The sequence below is a fragment of the Tenrec ecaudatus genome, chromosome 4 (genome assembly GCF_050624435.1).
Source record: "Tenrec ecaudatus isolate mTenEca1 chromosome 4, mTenEca1.hap1, whole genome shotgun sequence".
In the NCBI taxonomy this organism is placed as follows: Eukaryota; Metazoa; Chordata; class Mammalia; order Afrosoricida; family Tenrecidae; genus Tenrec; species Tenrec ecaudatus.
This window is the reverse complement of record NC_134533.1, coordinates 146534324-146555129: the sequence shown is the minus strand read 5'-3', so window position 1 is coordinate 146555129 and position 20806 is coordinate 146534324. Positions and strand designations below refer to the sequence as shown.

Below are 20806 nucleotides of genomic sequence, written 5' to 3'. Positions count from 1 at the left end.
ACAGACAATTAGCATCTCTTAATCACAGAACTAGAGGATGATGGGCAAAGTACACAGGAGCTAAGACGCAAAATAAATTATTTTAATCAGAATTTTCAGTCAGAGACAAAATATGTGTATTAAAGGACTTGATAGCAATTTAAAGTATCATTTCAGCAAAGAAAACTTCTTCATCCAGTGATAAGAATTGAGAATAAGCTGTACTAAAGTGATCAGAGGCATGAAGGCTGAGGTAATAAATGTTAGGGGTTGAGGTTAATGTTGCTCTGGTTCCTGAGAGTGTTGAGCCTTCACTGCTAGACGCGAGAGGAAGGCACTTTTTATCAAGGGTCAGATATGAAGGGAGAGCGAGGTGAAGTATAACAGATGGGCAGACAGTAAAGCTTATCAATTTAGGAGCAAAAAGATCTTATTCGGAAAAAGGAGCAATGAAATAAGAAGTGTGGTGTCCCTGAGGTTCTTATAGTTGATGAGAAAGTCAGCATGGGATGAAGCTCTTTACTGGAGGCGATTCTGGCAGTTTCAGTGTAGGGGGAATTACATATCCTTGCGATGTCCTAACTGCTGTACAGCCAGGAAGGGGGGAGATCACTATATTTTTATTATCTTTAGAATTTTATAACCAGTTTAAATTTTAAGCAGAAAGAAAGAATAAAGGAAAATGCGGAAATTAAAAACATGTCCAAATGTCTGAGTTAGATATAGCTGCTTCTGGTGATAAGGAAGTTGGAAATGAATTTTAATTTGGGGTGCAAGGTGATGTTTAAGCTCTTGGTGGGAAATTTCTGACATCAGCTTAGGTAGGTAATCAGTTTTACAGACTTTGAGCCTTTTTGGTGTTAGATAGGTGATCCCGTTTTTTGTCCTACAGCTTGGAGTCTGTGAGTGCAACATGCAAACAGCTGAGTCAAGAATTAATAGAAAAATATGAAGAACTGAAGAAGATGGAAGGACATAACAATGAGTACAGAGCAGAGATTAAAAAGGTAGACACCCACAGGCCTATGATTGCAAAGTCACGTCCATTTATAGACGAGCTCTGGGTTGATAACATGATAGAGGTCATTTTTAATGAGGGAAAAGTGTGCTCCAAATGACCACTTGCTATTCAAAAGTGAAAGGGCACTAGACTGAGCTCATGGGAATTGCCTTCTCTTTGGCATACCCAGAGAAGCCATATGCATCTTTTCAAGACAATTGAAGCCCTGAATTCTCAAATTTTATTTTTTTAAAAATGAAAAACCTTCCAAAATATATACACATCACTTAATATTTTCTTAGTGACTCAAGTTGGAACCAAGATAGATGTTCCTTTTTTTTGCTGTGTGATGTATAGTTACAACCTCATTGGCTAGTGAAGTACGTAGAAGTCTCTCTGTTTGTGTCGATGGAGCTTCGACACTCTGCTGACTTGTGTCTTTTCATTGTTACAGATTACTTCTAGCCCTTTCTCCCTCTTGCTGTTCTAGTTGTTGTTGTTATGTTGTGTGGATCAGGAAACCATACAGGTAGCAGAAGACTGCGAGTGTGGTTTCCCTCGAGTGCGTGTAGTGCACACATTCAGGTAGCCTCTCCCTGTCATGCAGTTTCATGACGCGACTGCGGGCATAGTCACTTGGCCTTCAATACAGATAGGAACTTGATAAATTGCTAATTCTCCATAGATTTAATCTAGGGAAACGTTCCCATCTTGGGGTAGAGTAAAAGCTGCTTTTGTCCTGTCCACTGCAGCTGAAGGAGCAGATTTTACAGGCTGAACAAAGCTACAGCTCTGCGCTCGAGGGGATGAAGGTGGAGATCTCTCAGCTCACTCGGGAGCTGCATCAGCGAGACATCACCCTTGCTTCCACCAAAGTTTCTTCGTTAGACATGGAAAAGCGACTCAAAGCAGAGCTACAGAAAGCAGAGGAAAAAGCAGTGGAGCACAAGGTGAGGCTGCCCGTGGAAACTGTTTATTGGGGCATCTTTTCTTCACAGTCTTCTTGGCCTATAATTCACACATCATACCATTCAGTGGTCCAGGCACATCCAGAAGCGTTGTACAGTCATTACCACAATCAGTTTTATAGCATTTTCTTCATTCTTGCACTCATCATTATTAGCTCCCCTTTCTCCCATAACCTCTACCCCACTCCCCGGCCTCCCCCACCCCCTCAGACACACAGCAACAACTCACTGCCACCTAGTCAGTTCTGACTCATGGTGACCTTGTACGACAGGGAAGAGCTGTCCCTGTGGGTTTCCAAGACGATAACTGTTTACAGGAGTAGAAGGCCTCATTGGTCTCTCAGAGCATGCTGGTGGTTTCAAACTGCTGCTGGTGAGCAGCCCCAAAAGTAAGCCACTGTGCCACCAGGGCACCTTGCCATGCTTCCAACCAATGAACCATTCATTCAATTACTGTCTCTATAGATTTACCAATCCTGAATTCCATGTACAGATAAACATACAAAGAAACTTTAACAGCAATAACCAAGTAAAACATTTAAAACCCTCAGTTGAGAAGAAAGCATAAAATATTAAAAACTAGAACAACTTGAAAGTGGATCAAAAGTGAGATAAAATGATGAGGCATCAACATGTAACTGCGCTTTCCAATGCCTTCTGTTGCATGTGTGGCAAGGCTGCCGCGCCCCGGTCTGTGGCCAGGAGGAGTTCACCAGGGGCTTAGTCCTTGCGTATTTCCTTCCCTTTTTAACGGAGACATTAACACAGGTCAAAAGGCTTTGGGCCGCTACTCAAGGCCTCCGCAAACGCAGGAACACCTTGCTCTAAGAACCTGGCACTCTTTGATACTCCCCTTCCCAACATGATCGCTGATGACAAAGCAGGCTGATGGGCTTCTTCCATGCAGACTTGGTTGACACTTCGACTTAGATGAGTACTTGTTTAAAGTCAAGCCGTTAAGACCCAGACACGATTCCTTCTGATAGCTGGGCACCATGCCGTTTCTTCAGCACACTTTGCTCGACCACCTCTACTGATCTGTTCGTGAGGGCAAGCATCAAGCATGGCTAGGTCACAGCAGCTGATTGTTTTTAGACTGGAGCTGGAATTAAGTGCGCGCCTAAAATCCATTCATGCATCTATGGTTTATAGATGTCTCGGGTTCACCTCAGACACAGCATTGTGATTTTATGTGAGAGGACATTATGAGTCAGCCCTTGGGGCATCACTTCCCCTGCCATCAAGCCATTGCCGACTCACAAGGACCATAGAGGACAGGGAAGAATACTTGTAATTTTCAAGTTATTTTGAAGATTAACCTTTTACTAAAGATATACTTTTTTAGAGATACAGTTTTCATGTTTTCATGATGGTGAAAGGAGCCCTGGTGTCCTAGTGGTTAGCAGTAGGCTGCTAACTACAGGGTCAGCTGCTCAAACCCATCCTGCTCCCATTGACTGCACAGTCTCGGGAGCTCACAGCGTCGCTGTGAGGCGGCATCCAATCAGTGGCAGTTTGTTTGTGTTTTAATCACAGTAAATGTTTAATTAGATACCCGTTTGGGGCTGAGAGCTAGTGATGACTAAGCATCCCAGTGAAGGTTGCTAGGGAAGTGTGAGAGTAGATGCAGACGGCAAGACCATCTCAGTAGTAAAGTATGCAGTCAGAGACCACGGGGAGCCCCTCACACACTCAGGCATGGACCTCTCTTTTAAGAGGCTTCCGGAGGCCCCGTGTCTACGTGGAGCCCTGAGTGCTGCCAGCAGGAGGTGAGGGGAGACTAGCATTTCAGCTTCGGGGAGAGTGCACACAGAGGTCTCTAAGAGAGTGTGCTGTGTCCGCTGTGGTGGAGTCCAGGTGGCCAGTGTGGCCAGTGGCAAGAGGAGAGGCAAGCGGGGGCTAGCTCCCCAAGGGTCTGGCCAACGTGTTAAGGGTGTTGAGGTCAGTGGAGAGTGCAAGAGTGGAAGACCTCTGGGGGAGAGTATGAGGGGAGAGGTGGGGAGGCAGAGTCCACTCATTTGTTATAACAGCAGTGGTCAAGGGAGGTACCGGGAAATGAATGAATTCTAGAGATATTTGGCTGGTAAAATTGACTAGCCTTTGTGTCTCATTGTACAGGGAAGGTGATGTAGATGGAGCTAAGGAACGATGTCAGGATCCAAGCTTGAGCAGCTGAGAGGAAAGTGACGCTCTGTAGTAACATACAGCCAAGCCAGAGAACACATTGGAGGGGAGGATCATGAATTTGTGTCTTTGTACATAACCACCACACATTTTATGACTTAAAACAATAGAGAGTTATTGTCTTAGCAGTGCTGAAGTAGACAGTCTGAATTCATGGTGTCAGTAGAACCTCCTCTCTCTCTGAAGTGGGACCTCTTTCTGGTCTTTCCAAGCTTTGGGAGGCTCTCCTAGCTGTGGCAGCATAATTCCAATTTCTGCCTCTGTCTCCACATGGCTGGGTTTTCTTTGCATCTCTTACTTTATGAGAGCATACGTCATACTAGATGAAGCTACTCTGTTCTTCGTGTTACGGCCTCGTGTTAACTGATTACATCTAAAGACACTGTATCCAGATAAGAGCACCTTCCCAGGTGCCAAAGAGGGGGACTTGAACATGTCTTTTTGGGGAACCCAAATTAACCCACACAGTAGGAAAAGTAGACAAGACAGCTGGCAGATGGGACAGTGGTTTTGAGACAAAGGCTGGGCTTTCATATGGAAATTCCTGGCCATGAATTCTACAGAGGCATGGGGCTTAAGATTAAAATCAGCATCAGATAACTGGCTGTCAGAGTCCTTGCATGAAGCTTGTATTTGAATCTCCTTAGGAGACGTAGAAGGAGCCCTGATGATGTAGTTCTGCAAGGTCAGAAGTTCAAAACCACCAACCACTCCTAGGGAGAGAGATGAGGCTTTCTGCTCCCATGAATAGTACAGTCGTGGAAACCTGTCCTGTGAGTTAAGGGTGGCTGTGAGTCACCATTGACTTGATGGCAGTGAGGGAGTTGGGAGGGAGAGGCCCTCTAGATGATGTGGAGAAAGTGCAGTGTGAAAAGCAGAAATGGGCAACCTGCTTAGGGTACTACCATTCGTGGTGGAAAAGGGAGGGAGGATGGAGTTGGAAAAAGTAGCCCAGAGGAGGACAGGTAGAACACCAGACCGTTTCCTCAAAGGAAGCAGGACTGGGGAACCTTTCAAGCGGAATGCTTAAGTAGAAAAGCTAGGGAAGTAAGGACTGAAAATGGGTGCTGATTTGGTGGGGTTGTAACTGCATGTGGTTGCAGATGGAAGCCAGGTAGAGGAGTGGCAGGGCTCTCCCCCTCAGCCCAAAGGGCTGCTCCTCGGGGCTGGGTTTATCTTCTTTGTGTGGGAGCAGCAGTTTGTTTTTCAGCTTTCTACAAAGTACTTATATGTAAAATGAAGGAAGGCTGGAACTTGGTGACAATTACATGAGGAAGATTTTTTGCAAGGTGCTCTTGATTTCTTTGCCATGTTTGTTCATCTGCCCTTTCTGCTCGGCTCCACCCCAGGAGATTTTGGATCAGCTGGAGTCAGTCAAGCTGGAAAACCGTCAGCTTTCTGAAACCGTGAGGAAATTGGAATTGGGTCTACATGAGGTATGTAAAGAGAAGAGTAAGCTTTTCTACTGTCCAGGCCTTTAACAAGTCATTTTGTAGAGAAAGGAAGGATCCGACCTGTGGGAGGATCCTCTTACAAACACTCTTCAGGGTTTGGGGTATTGGGGCTCAGTAGGGTGGTGCTTTTTCTATTACCTGTGTGGTAAGATGCAGGCGGCAGGTGGTGTTTGAGGGGACACTGCGTGTCGAGGCCTTGACGTAGTGCATGGCGCTTGGTGAGCATCTGATGAAGGAGAGAAGGCGCTGCTATTATTGTTGCCGTAGGTCTTTCAGCGGTCAGGGTTGATTTTTATTCCCCACAATGGTATGTCAGGGTATTCTTAAGCCCAGTTCCCAGCACAGTGGTTATGACCTGATTTGAAAATAGCATCTTTGCAGATGTAATTAGTTAACATGAGTTCATTATGATTATATCAATATAACATTATATATCTATAGTAATCATGTTATAATAATGGTACTATTTTGCTCATGATACCTTTTGATTAGAAAGTGTAATTAACTTTCCAATAATTTTATTTTAGTTCTGTTTCTAGAAGATAGAATTCATACAATCCAATGCTAACCTAGAACTCTTTGTAGTCCAAACATTGTCGTAGGCCGTGTGCAGACACAGTGATGGCTAAGCTAGGACCCTGCCTTTGAGAGAGAGTGATGGCGTAAGCAGAGTAAGACGCGTACACACGCTCCTGTGAGACCAGAGAGAACATGATAGGCTAACAATGAATTATAGCCAGTGCGGATATTCTTTTTAAAATACTTATGTATTTTTTAAATTCTCAAAAGAATTCATCTATCTTCTGACCTGTTTTCCTGATATAGGTCAAATGCCAGAAAATTGTAGAAATGATTTTTTTTGGTACTTCCTGAGACTGCCTTAAAAAAGATGTATAGTTTACCCAGTGCCCCTATTTTCTCCCAAGTAGTTCTAACTTCAACATCTTGAGTATGGATACCAGTACTGAAGGAAAGAGAAAAGGCTAAGCGAATACTTTATTGCAACTAGAAAAAATATGTGACACTCCCTGGTGGTCTAGTGGTTAGGATTCGGCACTCTCACCGCCGCGACCTGGGTTCGATTCCCGGTCAGGGAAGCTTTTCTTCTGCCTCGCGCTTCGCACCACACACTTACCACTCACGTGTCACTCGCTCAAAAAATATGTGGAACTACTTTACAATCTCTCATCAAGATAAAGAAGGTCTTCCAACCATGAAAGAAACCATGAGAGCCATAAAGCATTTTACAATATGAAGAATTTTCCAAATTTGAAAGAATTTCTGGATGGCAAATGAGCCATCAAAATAAGACAAATAGACTGCTTCTCTAAGCAGACAAAAGTTAATACCTACAATAGCATGTGGGTGTTTCCTACAAAGATTATAAAAAATAAAATCCAGTAGAAAAATGGGCAAGTGATAGGAATAGATCATTCATGGAAGTATTAAAAATATCCAGGCAACAAGGAAGGCTGTTTAGCTACCCTAATCATCAAAACAAAATGAGTATTTTTCACTAATTGGATTGACAATGATTTCTAAAAATGAGTTCTCATGCTCTGTCAGTGGAGCTCTGTGCGCTGGGTGGCCTTTCGGAGGACCACGTCCTGGGATCCATCGGAAGTGTGCACATGCACTTGCCAAGCTGCCGGCTCATTGCTGAGCAGGCCCCAGAGAGGTCCTGTCGGTTTGCTTTCTCAAAGAACCTGCACCGCAGGGACACCTGTACACCAAGAGCTGATGATTGTGAGGTCCTTCATGCCGAAGGACAAAATGTTCACCCATAGACGGGTAGTTCATTGTGGCTTTGTATACTATGAAATATCACACTATCATGTTCGCAGGCTGGTGGAAATAGACATCTAAAATAGGTCTCTCACCCCATCCCTCCAAACCTGCAATGAAAGGATTTATGTTAAACATAAGCCCTGCGGCGATGGCGAAAATGAGTGACGACAGCCAAACATTTTTGTAAGGGAGAGTGACAAATGGCTCTACATGTGTGCTCGGCGAACACCAGTACTGAGTTAGTCGTGGAGAATGCCAAGAGCCAAGCTGGCATCCGGCACAGGGGCCTCGGAAGGGCCCGCGTTTGTCAGCACCTGGATGAGACTCGCGTGCGGTGCTGATCTGCTCACGCGTAAGGCTTCCAGCCCCACCATGACCAGAGTTTGTTTCCTCCTGAAATCGCCTCGCAGCTGTAGGTGCATTCTTGCTCCTCAGTCTTCTGTGACCGCCCACGTTCATTTGCCTGTAATGTTTGCTAGTCTGCTAATAAATATTTGATGATATTTTACAAGATGCCCAGCCACGGCAGCGTTATCTTTGTGTAAAATGACATGAGGTATCCAACTCTGGCTGGTGGCTAGTCTCTCCACGGTTTAGGCTACTTGATTCTGAAGTTCCACACGGTGTGAACATGTTCTTTGTATTATTAAGAATAGTTATTTTTGGAAAGTCCCCCTTTGTATTTTGCCACCAAGAAAAATGGAATTATTTTAATAAATGAATGATTTATAAAAGAGTGCAAAGGATCTATTTTAATACATATCTAATTATTTATCTTAATAATCAAAGTAATAGCTCTGATAAATTATTCACTACTGTTTGAAAAAAAAAAGAAAACTGACAGTAATCTGCAGTTTAATTCTCTAGTCCTGCAAATATTTTTCTTTGAGATTTTATCAACAACTTGTTGAGTTTGTATTTTAAAAGTAAAAAGATTTTATACTTTCATATTTAGGCAGATTCTGTTTCTGAAACATTTTTGACCACATTATCTCCTGAAGATTCTTTTTAGAAAAAAAATGAGCTTTGCACTGTATTCAACTCTGTAGAAAATAACCATAACTTTTCAGACTGTAATAAAACTATTTGTCATTAGAAAAAAATGGTAGACTGCCTTATATTTTCAGATATTGCAGTACCAGGAAACATTTAGAATTGAGGAGTAGTAAGATTTGTGATCATAGAATCAAGACCAGGTCAGGGTGGTAATGCCTCCCCTCTTCCTCAAATGCTGCTTTTCCACAAACAAGAGTAGTTGTCGAAGTTACATTGACGTGTTCAAGACCTGAGGGTGTTTCTCTGAAATCAGTCTCCCCTGCCAGCCCACACTCCTTTTCAGAACTCCTTCACCTGCCGTCCCCTGCAGAGATCTCATCACTTCTTCATCATCTCCTGCCCTTTTGAAGACGCACCGGGCCTGCTATTTCTCTCTCCCCATTTCTGATTCTCATGGTAGCTTCCTCCTAGCCGCATCCTTGCTCCAGCTCCTTGGACTCCGGATGCCAGGGAAGCCCACGGCACTGCGTACTCTCCACTCTGGCCACTCTGGAGCTGAGCCCCTTTCCCTCGCCTGCCTCTTGTCTGTTAGTCTGTAGAGGACCAAAGGGGAACCTTTACTTTTCTAAGGTAAAGCCATAGGTGAACTAGGTATAACTTAAAAGCAAGTAATAATAAGAGTAATGCATTTTCTCTTAGTAATACCACAAATCACAAGAAATACTTGTGCATGTGAAGTGACTCTAGTGTTCTTTTTTACTAGGCTAAAGAGATCTCTCTTGCAGACCTCCAGGAGAATTATATTGAGTCATTAAACAAATTAGTGTCTGAAAATCAACAACTACAGAAAGAGCTGATGGATACCAAATCTAAGCTGGAGGCTTCCTCTCAGATGTGCCCCCCCCCAAATGACAGAAATTTTAAAGCGACACCCGGCAGAGCTGTTGAGATCAAGAATACAGAGCTCAAGTACAATTTCTTAAAAGTTTTAAAAAATGAGTAGCATTGTAATATAGTTCTAATTTCTCCAAGAATAGTTTTTGATTTAGCAGAAATTGTATGATTAGGAGACTCTTTATGTTTGTTTAATTCTGATTGCAAAGTTGCACAAGTAAAGCTCCTGCCTTGTTAGAAAATGGAGTGGTGGGGGGTGAGTACTTGGCACTTTTATAAGGCTTCGGCTTTATGCTGGACACTAAAACACTTGCATTCCCCAAACTTCTTCATGCTGTCTCCCACCTCATCAACCCCAGGGCCCCTAAGAAGCAGAATGTGGCTTTTTATAAAAGGCCCCCTTATGGGTTTTTTTTTCCATTAAGTAGAGGCGGTTAACCATAAGAAGGAAGCATTGCCTGAGAAGCCCCAGGCATTGACTCAGCTCTTCCCGCCTGGCCTGCGTGTTTCCTTACCAACAGCCTTGGCTGTTGCCCCCACCCCCAAGAGCAGGTCAGGCACCTCCTCCTGCGCTGCTCTGTGCCCAGCACTTGCCTAGGACCCAGCCTGCTCATGCTTGATTACCTGGCAGCTGGTGGGCCTCCCTTGCCATATAGAATATGCAGTAAGGGCAGGGCCGGGCAGAGGGATTGGGCATGGGGGCACGGATGAGTGAAGGAACGCCTCTCCCGAGTGGACCACTGACTTGGTAAATGATAGCCTAACTAGTGTAGCTGCGACTCGGAATCCACTTGATTGGCTGTGGGTTTGGTTTTGTTGGGTTCGTTAGCCTCTTAGTTGATTTCTAAATTGACTCCCTAATGCATTTCTGTTAGGAAAGAGCAACAAGAGAAATCTTTGTTTTGTTTTCTAATCCACTATTCAGGCCAACCCCTGGCCAGCACAGACTGGATGGCGGAAAGGCTGAGTTCTACAAAACAGGCCTCCGGTCACCCCCAAGAAGACAAGCGTCAGCGAGTGTAGAGACGGGGTCCCGGGCCCTCAGTCCCCTAAGCCCTCAAACCAGCCCTTGCAGCTCTACTGTCTCTCTGCCTTCCAACTGTCGGTGCAAAAGTGACTCCTTGCCTTCAGTGCTAGATGCAAACGATGCCAATTTTTCTGACACTGTGTCTGAGAGTGCGAATGACCAAGACGAGTTTATATCTTTGGTATGGAAATGTTCTGATCTCCCTAGTTTATGGAGTATTCCTGTTTAATTTGACTGGTTTTTGTTTTATTTTGGAGGGGGAAGAAGGTGAATATTTACAATAGTTTTCTGTTTGTTTTGCTTTTTAGTTTTCTTACTGATTTTCTTTTAAAAGTACTTTACCATTCTCATGTATTTCTATTCTATGGTTTTAATTGTAAAGATACATTCAGCTTTTCAAAATACCTTTTCAGATACCTCCTAGATCTGAAATATAACTTAGGGTACAGGTATTCATTTGTATATAATCCTAACTGGAATTTCCCTTCCTGCCTCCAATTTGTACCGCAATGCTTGGCTCACGACATGTGGCTAGCCTCCAGGCAGGTGCCGCGACCGTGCAGTGAGGAGGAGAGGGAACTGCAGGAAAGGACGGGGGTGGGCCTGGGAGGGAGGAAGCCTATCTGGAGGGTCCAGAGGGTGACTCGAGTGCCATTGAGAATAGGGGTGGACTGCATGGCTGGCCTAGCTCTTGCTCCTGCCGCTTGTTCAGTGCAGACACACTGTCTTCTTCCTGCTTTCGGTCGTGAATGCTGCCCCGAGCCATTCATCTCCTGTCCCCAGTGCGACCCGAGAGCTAGGAGCGTTCACGAGGGCTGTCGCTCTCATAGGCTGATAGGTCCATGGAAAGGTTTTCTCTTCATTATCAAAATAAAGGGCTGCGCAAGTCTTCTCATCCATGTCCATAGTTAAGAATCCTAGAAACGCTGAAAACTTAACTTTCTTCCTAAATTTGACACTAGCCCCTCCCTGCCCTGAACTAAGCAGATGTGCTCATGTGGATAGACTCAATCCCACCACGTGCCCGCGCGTCCGATTCTGCTTCAGAAATGTCCCTGCGTGTGGCTAGGAGATGCTGCCTTCAACTCCAGGAGGTCATGTGTGCTGCGTGCCCTCACTTTCCTTTCTAAAATCACCGCACGCCTGGATTCTGAAACACAGCTGACCCCAACAGCTTCTACTTAGAGGTGTGCCACTTTGGAAGAGGGAAAAGTGTTGACTTTAAACTGTTGGCTCGTTTACTGTTGATAGGTGTTCGACTTTTTAAAGTGAAGGTGACATGAGGTTTTTAAATTGAGTTTGGAATAACAGGAACTCAATCCACCCTCTTCTGGGTGTGGAAGGTCTGCCGGTGTGGACTGAGATCTTCATTAGACCAATCACTAATGAATAGCTTCTACTTTCTGTAATGCTCTCCGTATAATTTGGATTAGAAAAGGAGAGACCGGTGTCAATTTTTTTAAAGATGGTAACTGATTTTTTTTAACTGCCTTTGTCATGAGGACGGGGCGTGGGTGTGTGGCCAGTGGCTGTGTTTGATGGCTCTGCTGACCAAAAGATGGGGGGTTCCGGTTCCCTCAGCAGCACCACGAGGACTGCGCTGGTGAGCTGACTCTGTAAAGATCACAGCCGGGAGGCCCTGTGGAGCTTAGTTCACTTGGTGGCACATGGGATTGCCAGCGTTGGGATTGGCCTGTGGCAATGGGTTTGATTTTCCTTTCGTTCACTATTGGACTGAAGGCAGAGAAGAGGAAGGAAAAACACCAAGCCCACTGCCTTCGAGTCAATGCAGACTCCGCTTTCTACTCCCGTGGAAAGTTAGTTTTGGAAACCCACAGGACAGCGCTGCCCTGTTGCAATGAGTGGACTGGAGGGCAGTGAGTAAATGGAATAGAAGGGAGCTTCAAAGAGTTCATGGAAAAATCCCATTCTCTTATAACTCATTTTCCTACAAATTTTGAAGCTCCTTTTATCTTTAGAGGGAAAACCATGATTTAAAACTACTTTTTACTGTGATTAAAGGGTACGAGCTCTTAGAAAATATTATGGATAGACGATCCTAAACGTGTAATGTTCTACTCACTCACACGTTTCCAAATGTGCTTCTCTTCCAGTGCCCCTTGCCTGTGTCTCCCCTGGGGTCCATAGCTTCACGGTTTTTGGAAGAGGAGGAACTGCGGTCTCATCATATTCTGGAGCGTCTGGACGCTCACATTGAAGAGCTAAAAAGAGAGAGTGAAAAGACAGTGAAACAATTCACAGCTCTGAAGTAGCGTCTGGAAAGTCAAAGCTTGGGAGTGGATCTGGACCCCCGCCCCCCGAGTTCTCCTCTCTAGAGCCAAAGCTCTAAAACACGGACCCATAAAAATTTCAAAGGTGCTACGTACCGGCGCAGTTGGGAAGAAATCTGAAAATGCGATGTCCCTCTTAGTCATTTTCATTGCGATAGTTTATTTGAAGGACTCTTTCCAGCAATAACTTGTAAGAACAAACCTCTCGGCTAGGTTTTTTCTCATATTAACATTTATTATCATAAAGTGATACTTTCTCCTGCTGACTTTTTATGTGAATATCTCTGTCTCCTAATAAAAATAAAGACTTTACGGCACGTGTTGGAAGTAAAGTACCGACAGAGGTTTCCTCTAAGGGAAGCATGTTGAAGCATGGATGTAAGGGTCAGATCGGTTGGTTCTGGTGGTGCTGGTGTTGCCACTTATTAGCCATGTGGAATTGGGCTGGTTATTTACGTTCTCAAAATCTCAGGGAGAATCTCACGTACTTTATATGGATTAGGTGGGAACTCCTGGGTAAGGAGGATCAGAAAGAACGAGTTTGGGATCCTCAAGCGCCAGGTGCCCAGTTGGGCTGGAAATGGGGGCCTTTCTGAGGAACCTTGACAGGGAGCTCACGTTCGTGTAGCTCAGGCATCAGGGACGCTGGCCGAAGGGCATCTACTTGAAAGGAATTTCGGGATCTGCACTGCTGAGGAGAGACTTGGGGATCTCAATGTGTGTCATCCACGTGCAGGAGAATTTGAAACCATGAGGATTGGTTTGCAACCGTCAGATTGAGGAAGATGAACAGAGAAAGGAGACTCCTGAGGGCCCAGAGGCATGGCAGCGTTTGATGACCACAGGAACAGATTCACAGGGAGGGAATTGAGTGCCTCATAGAAGCGAAGGGCTAGGTGCAGAGTGCTTGTCAGCTCAGGATGTGACTCCTGCCGGCCCCTCTCTGCAGGACCCATCTTCACCTTGCAACCGCTCTCCTGTCCCCAAGGTCACCAGGGGCCTCTGTGTTGCTAGGTTCCAGAACTGCTTTACTCTCAACACAGTCATCAGCATCCTGTCACACACCTGGCCTCTACCTCTTTCTGGACAGCTTTGGTCCGACACTCTCCTGGGCTCCTTCCCAACCTCACTGGCCGCTCCATCTCATTCTACTCCACTGGCTGTCCCTCTCCTAGCTTCTTGATAACATTTGTCTGTGTGCGTGTGTGTGTGTGTGTGTGTGTGTGTGTGTGTGTGGCGGGGGGGGAGAATGTTAGTTTAAGCTTTGCTATTGATGTTGGATGAGCTCTTGTTTTAATTTACATCTCTGAGGGCTAATGATGCCATCATGAGCATTTCTTCGTGCTTGTTGGCAACCTGAGTGTCCTGGGTGAAGTGTCTGTTGGTGTACTGTGCTCATTTTTAAATTGGCTTATTTATTTATCTTGTTGTTGAGGTGAAGGTTTCTATAAATTTTAGAGAGTAGCCTTTGTCTGCTATGTCATTGTGAAAACTTTTGATACACATTGTCACTGCCATTGAGTCAAATCTGACGCATAAGGACCTTCTAGGACAGAATAGACCTGCCTCTGGGTTTCCAGGACTGTACCTCTTTACAGGACTAAAGCCCCTCCTCATTCTCCCATGGAGCAGCTGATGGTTTCAAACTGCAAACCGTGTGCTTAGAAGTTCAGTGTGTAACCCCCTACGTCACGGGGGGACCGTGATGCACTTTAGTGTCTGTTTTTTTGGTCCTGCCCGCTTTTTTCCCTTTTATTACTTTTAAGCGAAATTTTTATTTTGCTTATTTTTAAACAGTTTTTTGGGGATATATTTAACTTAAACATTTCATTAGTTTAATCATGTATCTTAAAAAATCATTGTATTAGAGGCTCATACAACTCTTAACGCACCATACATACATCAATTGTGTAAATTTACCACATTTGTACATTCATTGCCCTCATCATTCTCAAAACATTTGCTCCTCATTTTCCCCCTCCCTCCCTGCTCCCCTGTTCCTCATGAACCCTTGATAACTTATAAATTATTATTTTGTCATATCTTACACTGTCCGACGTCTCCCTTCACCCACTTTTCTGTTGTCCGTCCCCCAGGGAGGAGGTTATATGTAGATCCTTGTAATAGGTCCCCCCTTTCCACCCCACCCTCCCGGTATCATCACTCTCACCACTGTTCCTGAAGGGTTTTGCTCTGTTTTTGTGCATGTTATTATCTCCACAGTTCTGTCTAAATAAGATAGGCTGGATGAACAATTTGGAGGAGAAAACAACGGGACAGACAGTTCTAAGGGGACACGGGAGAGGGGGAGGTGGGGGGAAAGGAAGTGATGTTAATGAACCCAGGGACAAGGGAACAAGTGATCCAAATCGGTGATGAGGAGTGTCTAGGAGGCCTGGTAGGGCATGATCAAGGGTAATGTAACCAAGAGGAATTACTGGAATCCAATTGAAGACTGAGTATGACAGTGGGACAAGAGGAAAGTAAAAGGAGATAGAGGAAAGAGCTGGGAGGTAAAGGGCATTTATAGAGGTCTAAATACAGGCATGTACATATGTAAATGTATATGAGGATGTGGAAATAGATCTATGTGCATGTATATACAGGTTCAGTATTAAGGGAGCAGATAGATGGACGCTGGGCCTCCACTCGAGTCCTCCCTCAATGCAAGAACACTGTTCTATTAAACTGCTGTGTGGTCTATAGCAGGTCCCAGCCATCTAGTTTTCCTAATACTATTTGTGGTATTGATTCTGTTTGATAGTGTATTTATCCCATATTGGGGTCCCCCTGAGTTTGTCCAATTTTTTATATTGACAGCTTTCTGGTTCTTGTGTTTCCACTTTGAATTTTGTTCCATCTTGAGTTCATTTTGGTGTACGGTGTGAGATATGCGTTCTGTTTCATTTTGCCGTAAAACGTTATCCAGTTTTTTCCAGATGATGTAGCGGTCTGTGTCAGGAACTCAACCACCAGCTGCTCTGCAGAAGAAAGACCAGGCTGTCTGCTCCCATAAAGAGGGCCAGCCTCAGAAACCCACTGGGCAGTTCTACTCTGGCCTGTTGGTCTCTGTGAGTCAGCCTGGACTCCATGGCAGTGAACCCTTCTTTGGGAAATAGATGATCCCTTCCCCATGGAATGAGCTTCGGCCCTTTGCCAAAGATGAATTGTGGATGGATTTGTACGTGAGTTCTCAGTTCTGTCACATTGGCCTCTCTGTTTGTCACTGGGCTCGTATCAGGCTGTTTTTGAGAACTGTGTGTGTCGTAGGATTTAAATCGGGAGGCGAGAGACCTCTTGCATCGCTCTTCTCCTGTACAAGTGCTTTGGCTAACCAAGGCGCTTTCCTTTCAATGTAAAGTTAGTGATTCAGTTTTACGTCTCTAGAAAACGATGTTGGATTCTGGATCGGAATTGCATTATATCTGTAGATAAATATGTGTAGTATTGACATTTTCACACTGTGTATGTCTTCATTCATGAGCATGATTGTTGTAGATCTCTTGTTTTTTTCAGGTAGTGCTTTATAATTTTCTTATGTAACTCTTTTCTTTCCCTGGTTATATTAAGTACTTAATTTGGAGGGTTGGCTATTATAAATATTATTGTTTTGCTGATTTCCTTTTCAGAGTTCTCTTTGTCATTGTAAAGGACCATGACTAATATTTTCTATGTTGATCCTGGATCCCGCCACATTGCTGAATCTTCCAATTATTTTCAGTAATTTTCATCTTCTGTGTGTAGTAGGATCATATCTGCAATGAGAGATTGTTTACTTCCTGTCAGTGTGGAGTGCTTTAGTTTCCTTTCTTGGCTACATCTTCACATGTGGAACAGGAGTGGGTGATCAAGAGCATCCTGTGTGATTGCCCTTCCTTCTCTCTCATTGAAACTAACTGTTGGCCATTGGGTCGATCCCCCTCCCCCCCGCCCTTGTCCCCTAATTATTTATGTGGAGGACTTTCCCATTGATTCCTATTTTGGGGGTGAGACTTTGTCTAAATGCCTTTTCTGAATCAGTTGATGTGATCATATATTTCTTTCCTTTTGTTTTACTTAGCTGTTGGATTAGATTGTTGTTGTGTGTGTGTGTGTGTTTCTCCTAATGTGTGTGTGTGTGTGTGTGTGTGTGTGTGTGTGTGTGTGTGTGTGTGTGTGTGTGTGTGCGTGTTTCTCCTAATGTTGAACCATTCTGGAATACCTGGAATGAATTCCACTTGTTTGTGATGTATGTATTATTTTGTGATATGTTGTTGGAGTCTATTAGCTAAGGATTTTCATAAGAATTTCTGCATCTGTCATGAGGTAAATTGGCTTATACTTTTTGTCTAGCTTTGGTTAGAGTATGTGGACTCGATACAGTGAATTTGGGAGTGTTCTGCTCTTTGCTGTACTCTGGAATAGTTTGAGTAGAGTGGGTGTCAGCTGGTCTCTGAATGTTTGGCAGAATTCACCAATGAAGTTGTCTGGGCCCAGATTTTCTGTTCTTGTTGCTGGGAGTTTTTAAACTAGTGACTAGATCACTTTTCTTTTGTTATGGGTCCATTCAACTTTTCCACCTCGATACGTGTTAGTTTAGGTGGGTAGTGTATTTCTAGAATATTATCCATTTCTTCTGGATTTTCAAATTTGTTGGCATACACATCCTCATTTTACTATGTTATTAACTCTTTTATTTAATTTCTTGCATCATTTGCATCTTTTCCTTTGTTAGATTTGCCAGTGGGTTGTCAATTTTATTAGTCCTTTCAGAGAACTGATGTCTAGTCTTATTCTTTCTATTGTTATAGTTTCAGTTGTATTTATTTCTGTTCTAATCTGTATTATTCTGATCACTGTAGGCATGTTTTACTGCTGCTATTTTATCTAATTAATGGAGATCACAGCATAAAATATTGATTTGATTTTTTTTATTTGACAAAGATGCTTCGTAATATTTCAATATTTCAAATTTATTGAGGCTTACTTTGTGGCCCAGCAAATGATCTATTCTGGAGAATACTCCATAGGTACTGGAAAAGAATGTCTATATGCTGTTGTTGGGTAGAGTGTTACATATGTACCTGGAGGTCAAGTTGGTTAATTGTGTTGTCTAATCCTTCTGTGTCTTTATTGGATTTCTTTCTAATTCGTCCTTCATTCAAAATGCTCTATTTAAGTCTTCAAATACTGTAGAGCTGCGTGTTTCTCTCTTTAATTCTGTTATTCTGATATTTGTGTATTTTGAGACTCTATCATTGGGTACGTAGATATTTATTATGCTTATGTCCTCTTACTCTTCAATCATTATTTATTGTCCTTCCATACCTCTTATGCTGGTTTTTGCCTTAAAGGCTGTTTGGGTTTTTCCCCTTCCAAAATCAATATTGCCATTCCTGATCTTTTTTATCCTTATCATATATATATGCATATATATATAGACATACATATACATATATATACACACATATATAATCCTTTAATATTCAGCCTTTTTCGGGGGAGGGGTGGAGAGGTCTTTGTGTTGCCGAGGTTTCTCTTACAGGCAGCATAATTGATGTGTCCTGTTTTTCCATCCAGGTTGCTACTCTATCTCTTTACTGCTGCATTTAACCTATTTATGTTCAGTGTGATTATCAGTACTAGAAAACCCTACTGCCATAAAGTCCACTTGCCTCATAGCAACTCTAGGTAGGGCTTCTAAACTGTAAGAACATCTTTCTTCCTTGTAATAGCTTGTGGGTTTGAGCCTGTCAATCTTGTGGTTCCCCATGAAATACATAACCCATAGTTCCACTAGCGCTCCTTACCAATATGTATAAATTCCTTGCTGCCATGTTGATGTGCATGTGTGTTGCTGGTCTAGTGCAACAATGTCCTGTGCTGCGTTCATTATCTTTGTGAGTTTTTAAAATCATTTATTACTATTGTTTTAGTGTTTAGTAAAACTACATTATTTTTATTTTGATGAGGTTGATTTCTTTGAAGTTACCCTGTAATTTATTAATTTCTTTCCAAGTTTAAAACAATCTGTTCTACTTTGAAACCAAGTTGGCTCTCTCTTCATTTGGAACTTTTGTAACTATGCTATTAATTCACTCTTTTTACTTTGTAATTGTGTAAATTTAAAAATTGATGTCCCTCATACCCTGTGTTCAGTCTTACGATTTCTGGGAGATATTGTCATGCATATTAATCTTATATTTTATCTGCAGTTATTCATTTTCTGCATGAAGAACTTCGTAGTAGTTCTTGAAAATAGTCTGCTTTTTACAGATGTCTTTAATATCTGTGTACTTGGAAATGCCCTCATTTCCCTGATATATGAAGGATAATTTTGTGATTTTTTTCTTTCAGAATATATATATATATATATATATATATATAATTTCTGAAGAAAGATGAGGCTGTAAAGATCTACAGTCTTGGAAATCCAGTGGGGATGCCCTACCTTGCCCTACAGGGTTGCTGTAGAGTTGTTAGGAGTCAGAATCGACTTGACGGCAGTGAGGTGATTTAATATGTCATCTCATTGCCTTCTTGCCTGCCTGGTTTCTGCTGAGAAATTACTGGTTTTTCATTCTTACATAACTTTTCACTTTTTTCTTGAGCTGCTATTAAGATTTTTTTTCCCTGTTGAAGAAAAAAATTCTATGAATATAAAATGAAATGCTTGTTATTACAACAGAACCAAATGAGATTTTTTTAATAGAAATCACAATATCATGAAAAATTGTACTCCAACAAATTTGAAAATCTGGAAGAAATGGATAGATTTCTAGAAATGCATTATCTACCTAAATTATGTAGAAAATCTCAACAAGCTATAACATGAGAAGAAATAGATCTAGTCATAAATCAACATCAAAAAGTCTGAGTCAAGGTGGCTTTACTGGGGAACACCATCAAACATTTAGAGAAGACAATACCAGTTTTATATAAACCATTCCACAGTATACAAATAGGCAATACACTTCCAAACTCATTTAACGAAGCAACTATAACTCTGATCCCTAAACCAGGCAAAGACATCACCAGAATTGAAAATTGCAGACTGATATCTCTAAATAATATAGATGCCAAGATCTCCAATGAAATCCTAACCAAAACAATTCAACAAATTATCAAAAAAATAAAACATCATGATAACATGGGATTCCTACTAAATGTGCAAGGACAGTTTCACAGAAAAGCTGTGTAATTCACCACAGAGAGGAGAAGAGCCGTATGACTAAATTAGTGTAGAAAAGAAAGGCATTTGATAAAAGTTAACATCCATTCCTGACTTTAAAAAATGAAATAGGTATAGAATGGAATTTTCTCAACATAGTAAACACTATATATATGAAACCAGTAGCCTGCATCTCATTTATTGGGAAGAAATTGATACAATTTCCTGTTTGAACAGGAATTCGACAAAGTTGCCTTGTATCACCATTTTTATTTAATATAGTCCTGGAAGTTTTAGATAGAGCTATAAGACATCTAAAATATAGTAAAACTATCCACATAGGCACAGAAGAAATTAAAATCTATTTGCAGACTGCATAATCCTATATATACAAAACCCCAGAGTCAATTTAAAAATTGCTTGAATTAATTCAAAGTTGGCAGCATAGCAGGCTATAAGATGAACACAGAGAAATCAGTTCGATTATGTTATATTAAAGATGATATTGAAAGAGCTATCAAAAGAACAATACCTTTTATAAAAACTACACAAAAATATTTTAGTACTAAATCTTAAAAACAGCTTACACAAGGAACACTCGAACACTCCTTCAAGAAATCTAAAGAAGCTTACACAAATGGAGCAAGTTACCCTGCCCCTGGATAAGCAGACTAAACATTGTAAAATGTTAATATTATCAAAGATAATTTACAAATTCACAATCCAGACCCATTTCCTACCACAGTTCTTCAGCAACATGGAAAAACTAATCAACAACTTTATATGGAAAATAAATAAGGATAAATGCATCATAATTAAAAAATTTTTGCTTCCAGGCTTTAAAGCCTACTATATAGCCATGGCAATCAAAACTGGTCGGTACTGTCTGGTACAATGATAGATATGAAGACCAGTAGATTAGAATAGAGAACCCAGAAATACAAGCGATACCTTTAGACATCTAATCTTTGATAAAGGACTGAAACAGATTAAATGGGCAAGTGATGGCCCTTTCAACAAATAATACTGGAAAAACTATCTCCACCTGCAAAAGAATGAAATTGGACCCATACCT

At 42.3% G+C, this 20806-nt stretch overlaps 1 protein-coding gene across 7 annotated transcripts in view; it reads left to right on the top strand.

Annotated features, from left to right (window-relative positions):
- The window catches only part of CEP63 (centrosomal protein 63), a 66635-nt gene extending 47908 nt beyond the window's left edge, over positions 1-18727 (top strand). For 2 of the 7 annotated variants that reach the window (XM_075546892.1, XM_075546891.1), the window contains exons 10-13: positions 872-986; positions 1732-1929; positions 5481-5567; positions 12405-18706. In XM_075546892.1, the coding sequence (XP_075403007.1) occupies positions 872-986; positions 1732-1929; positions 5481-5567; positions 12405-12563 (559 nt within the window). In that variant the 3' untranslated portion in view covers positions 12564-18706. Of the gene's footprint in view, positions 1-871; positions 987-1731; positions 1930-5480; positions 5568-9132; positions 9339-10188; positions 10472-12404 lie in introns of all 7 variants that reach the window. The other 5 variants (XM_075546890.1, XM_075546895.1, XM_075546896.1 and 2 more) reach the window with 4 other exon arrangements.
- The last annotated feature ends 2079 nt before the right edge of the window (positions 18728-20806 follow it).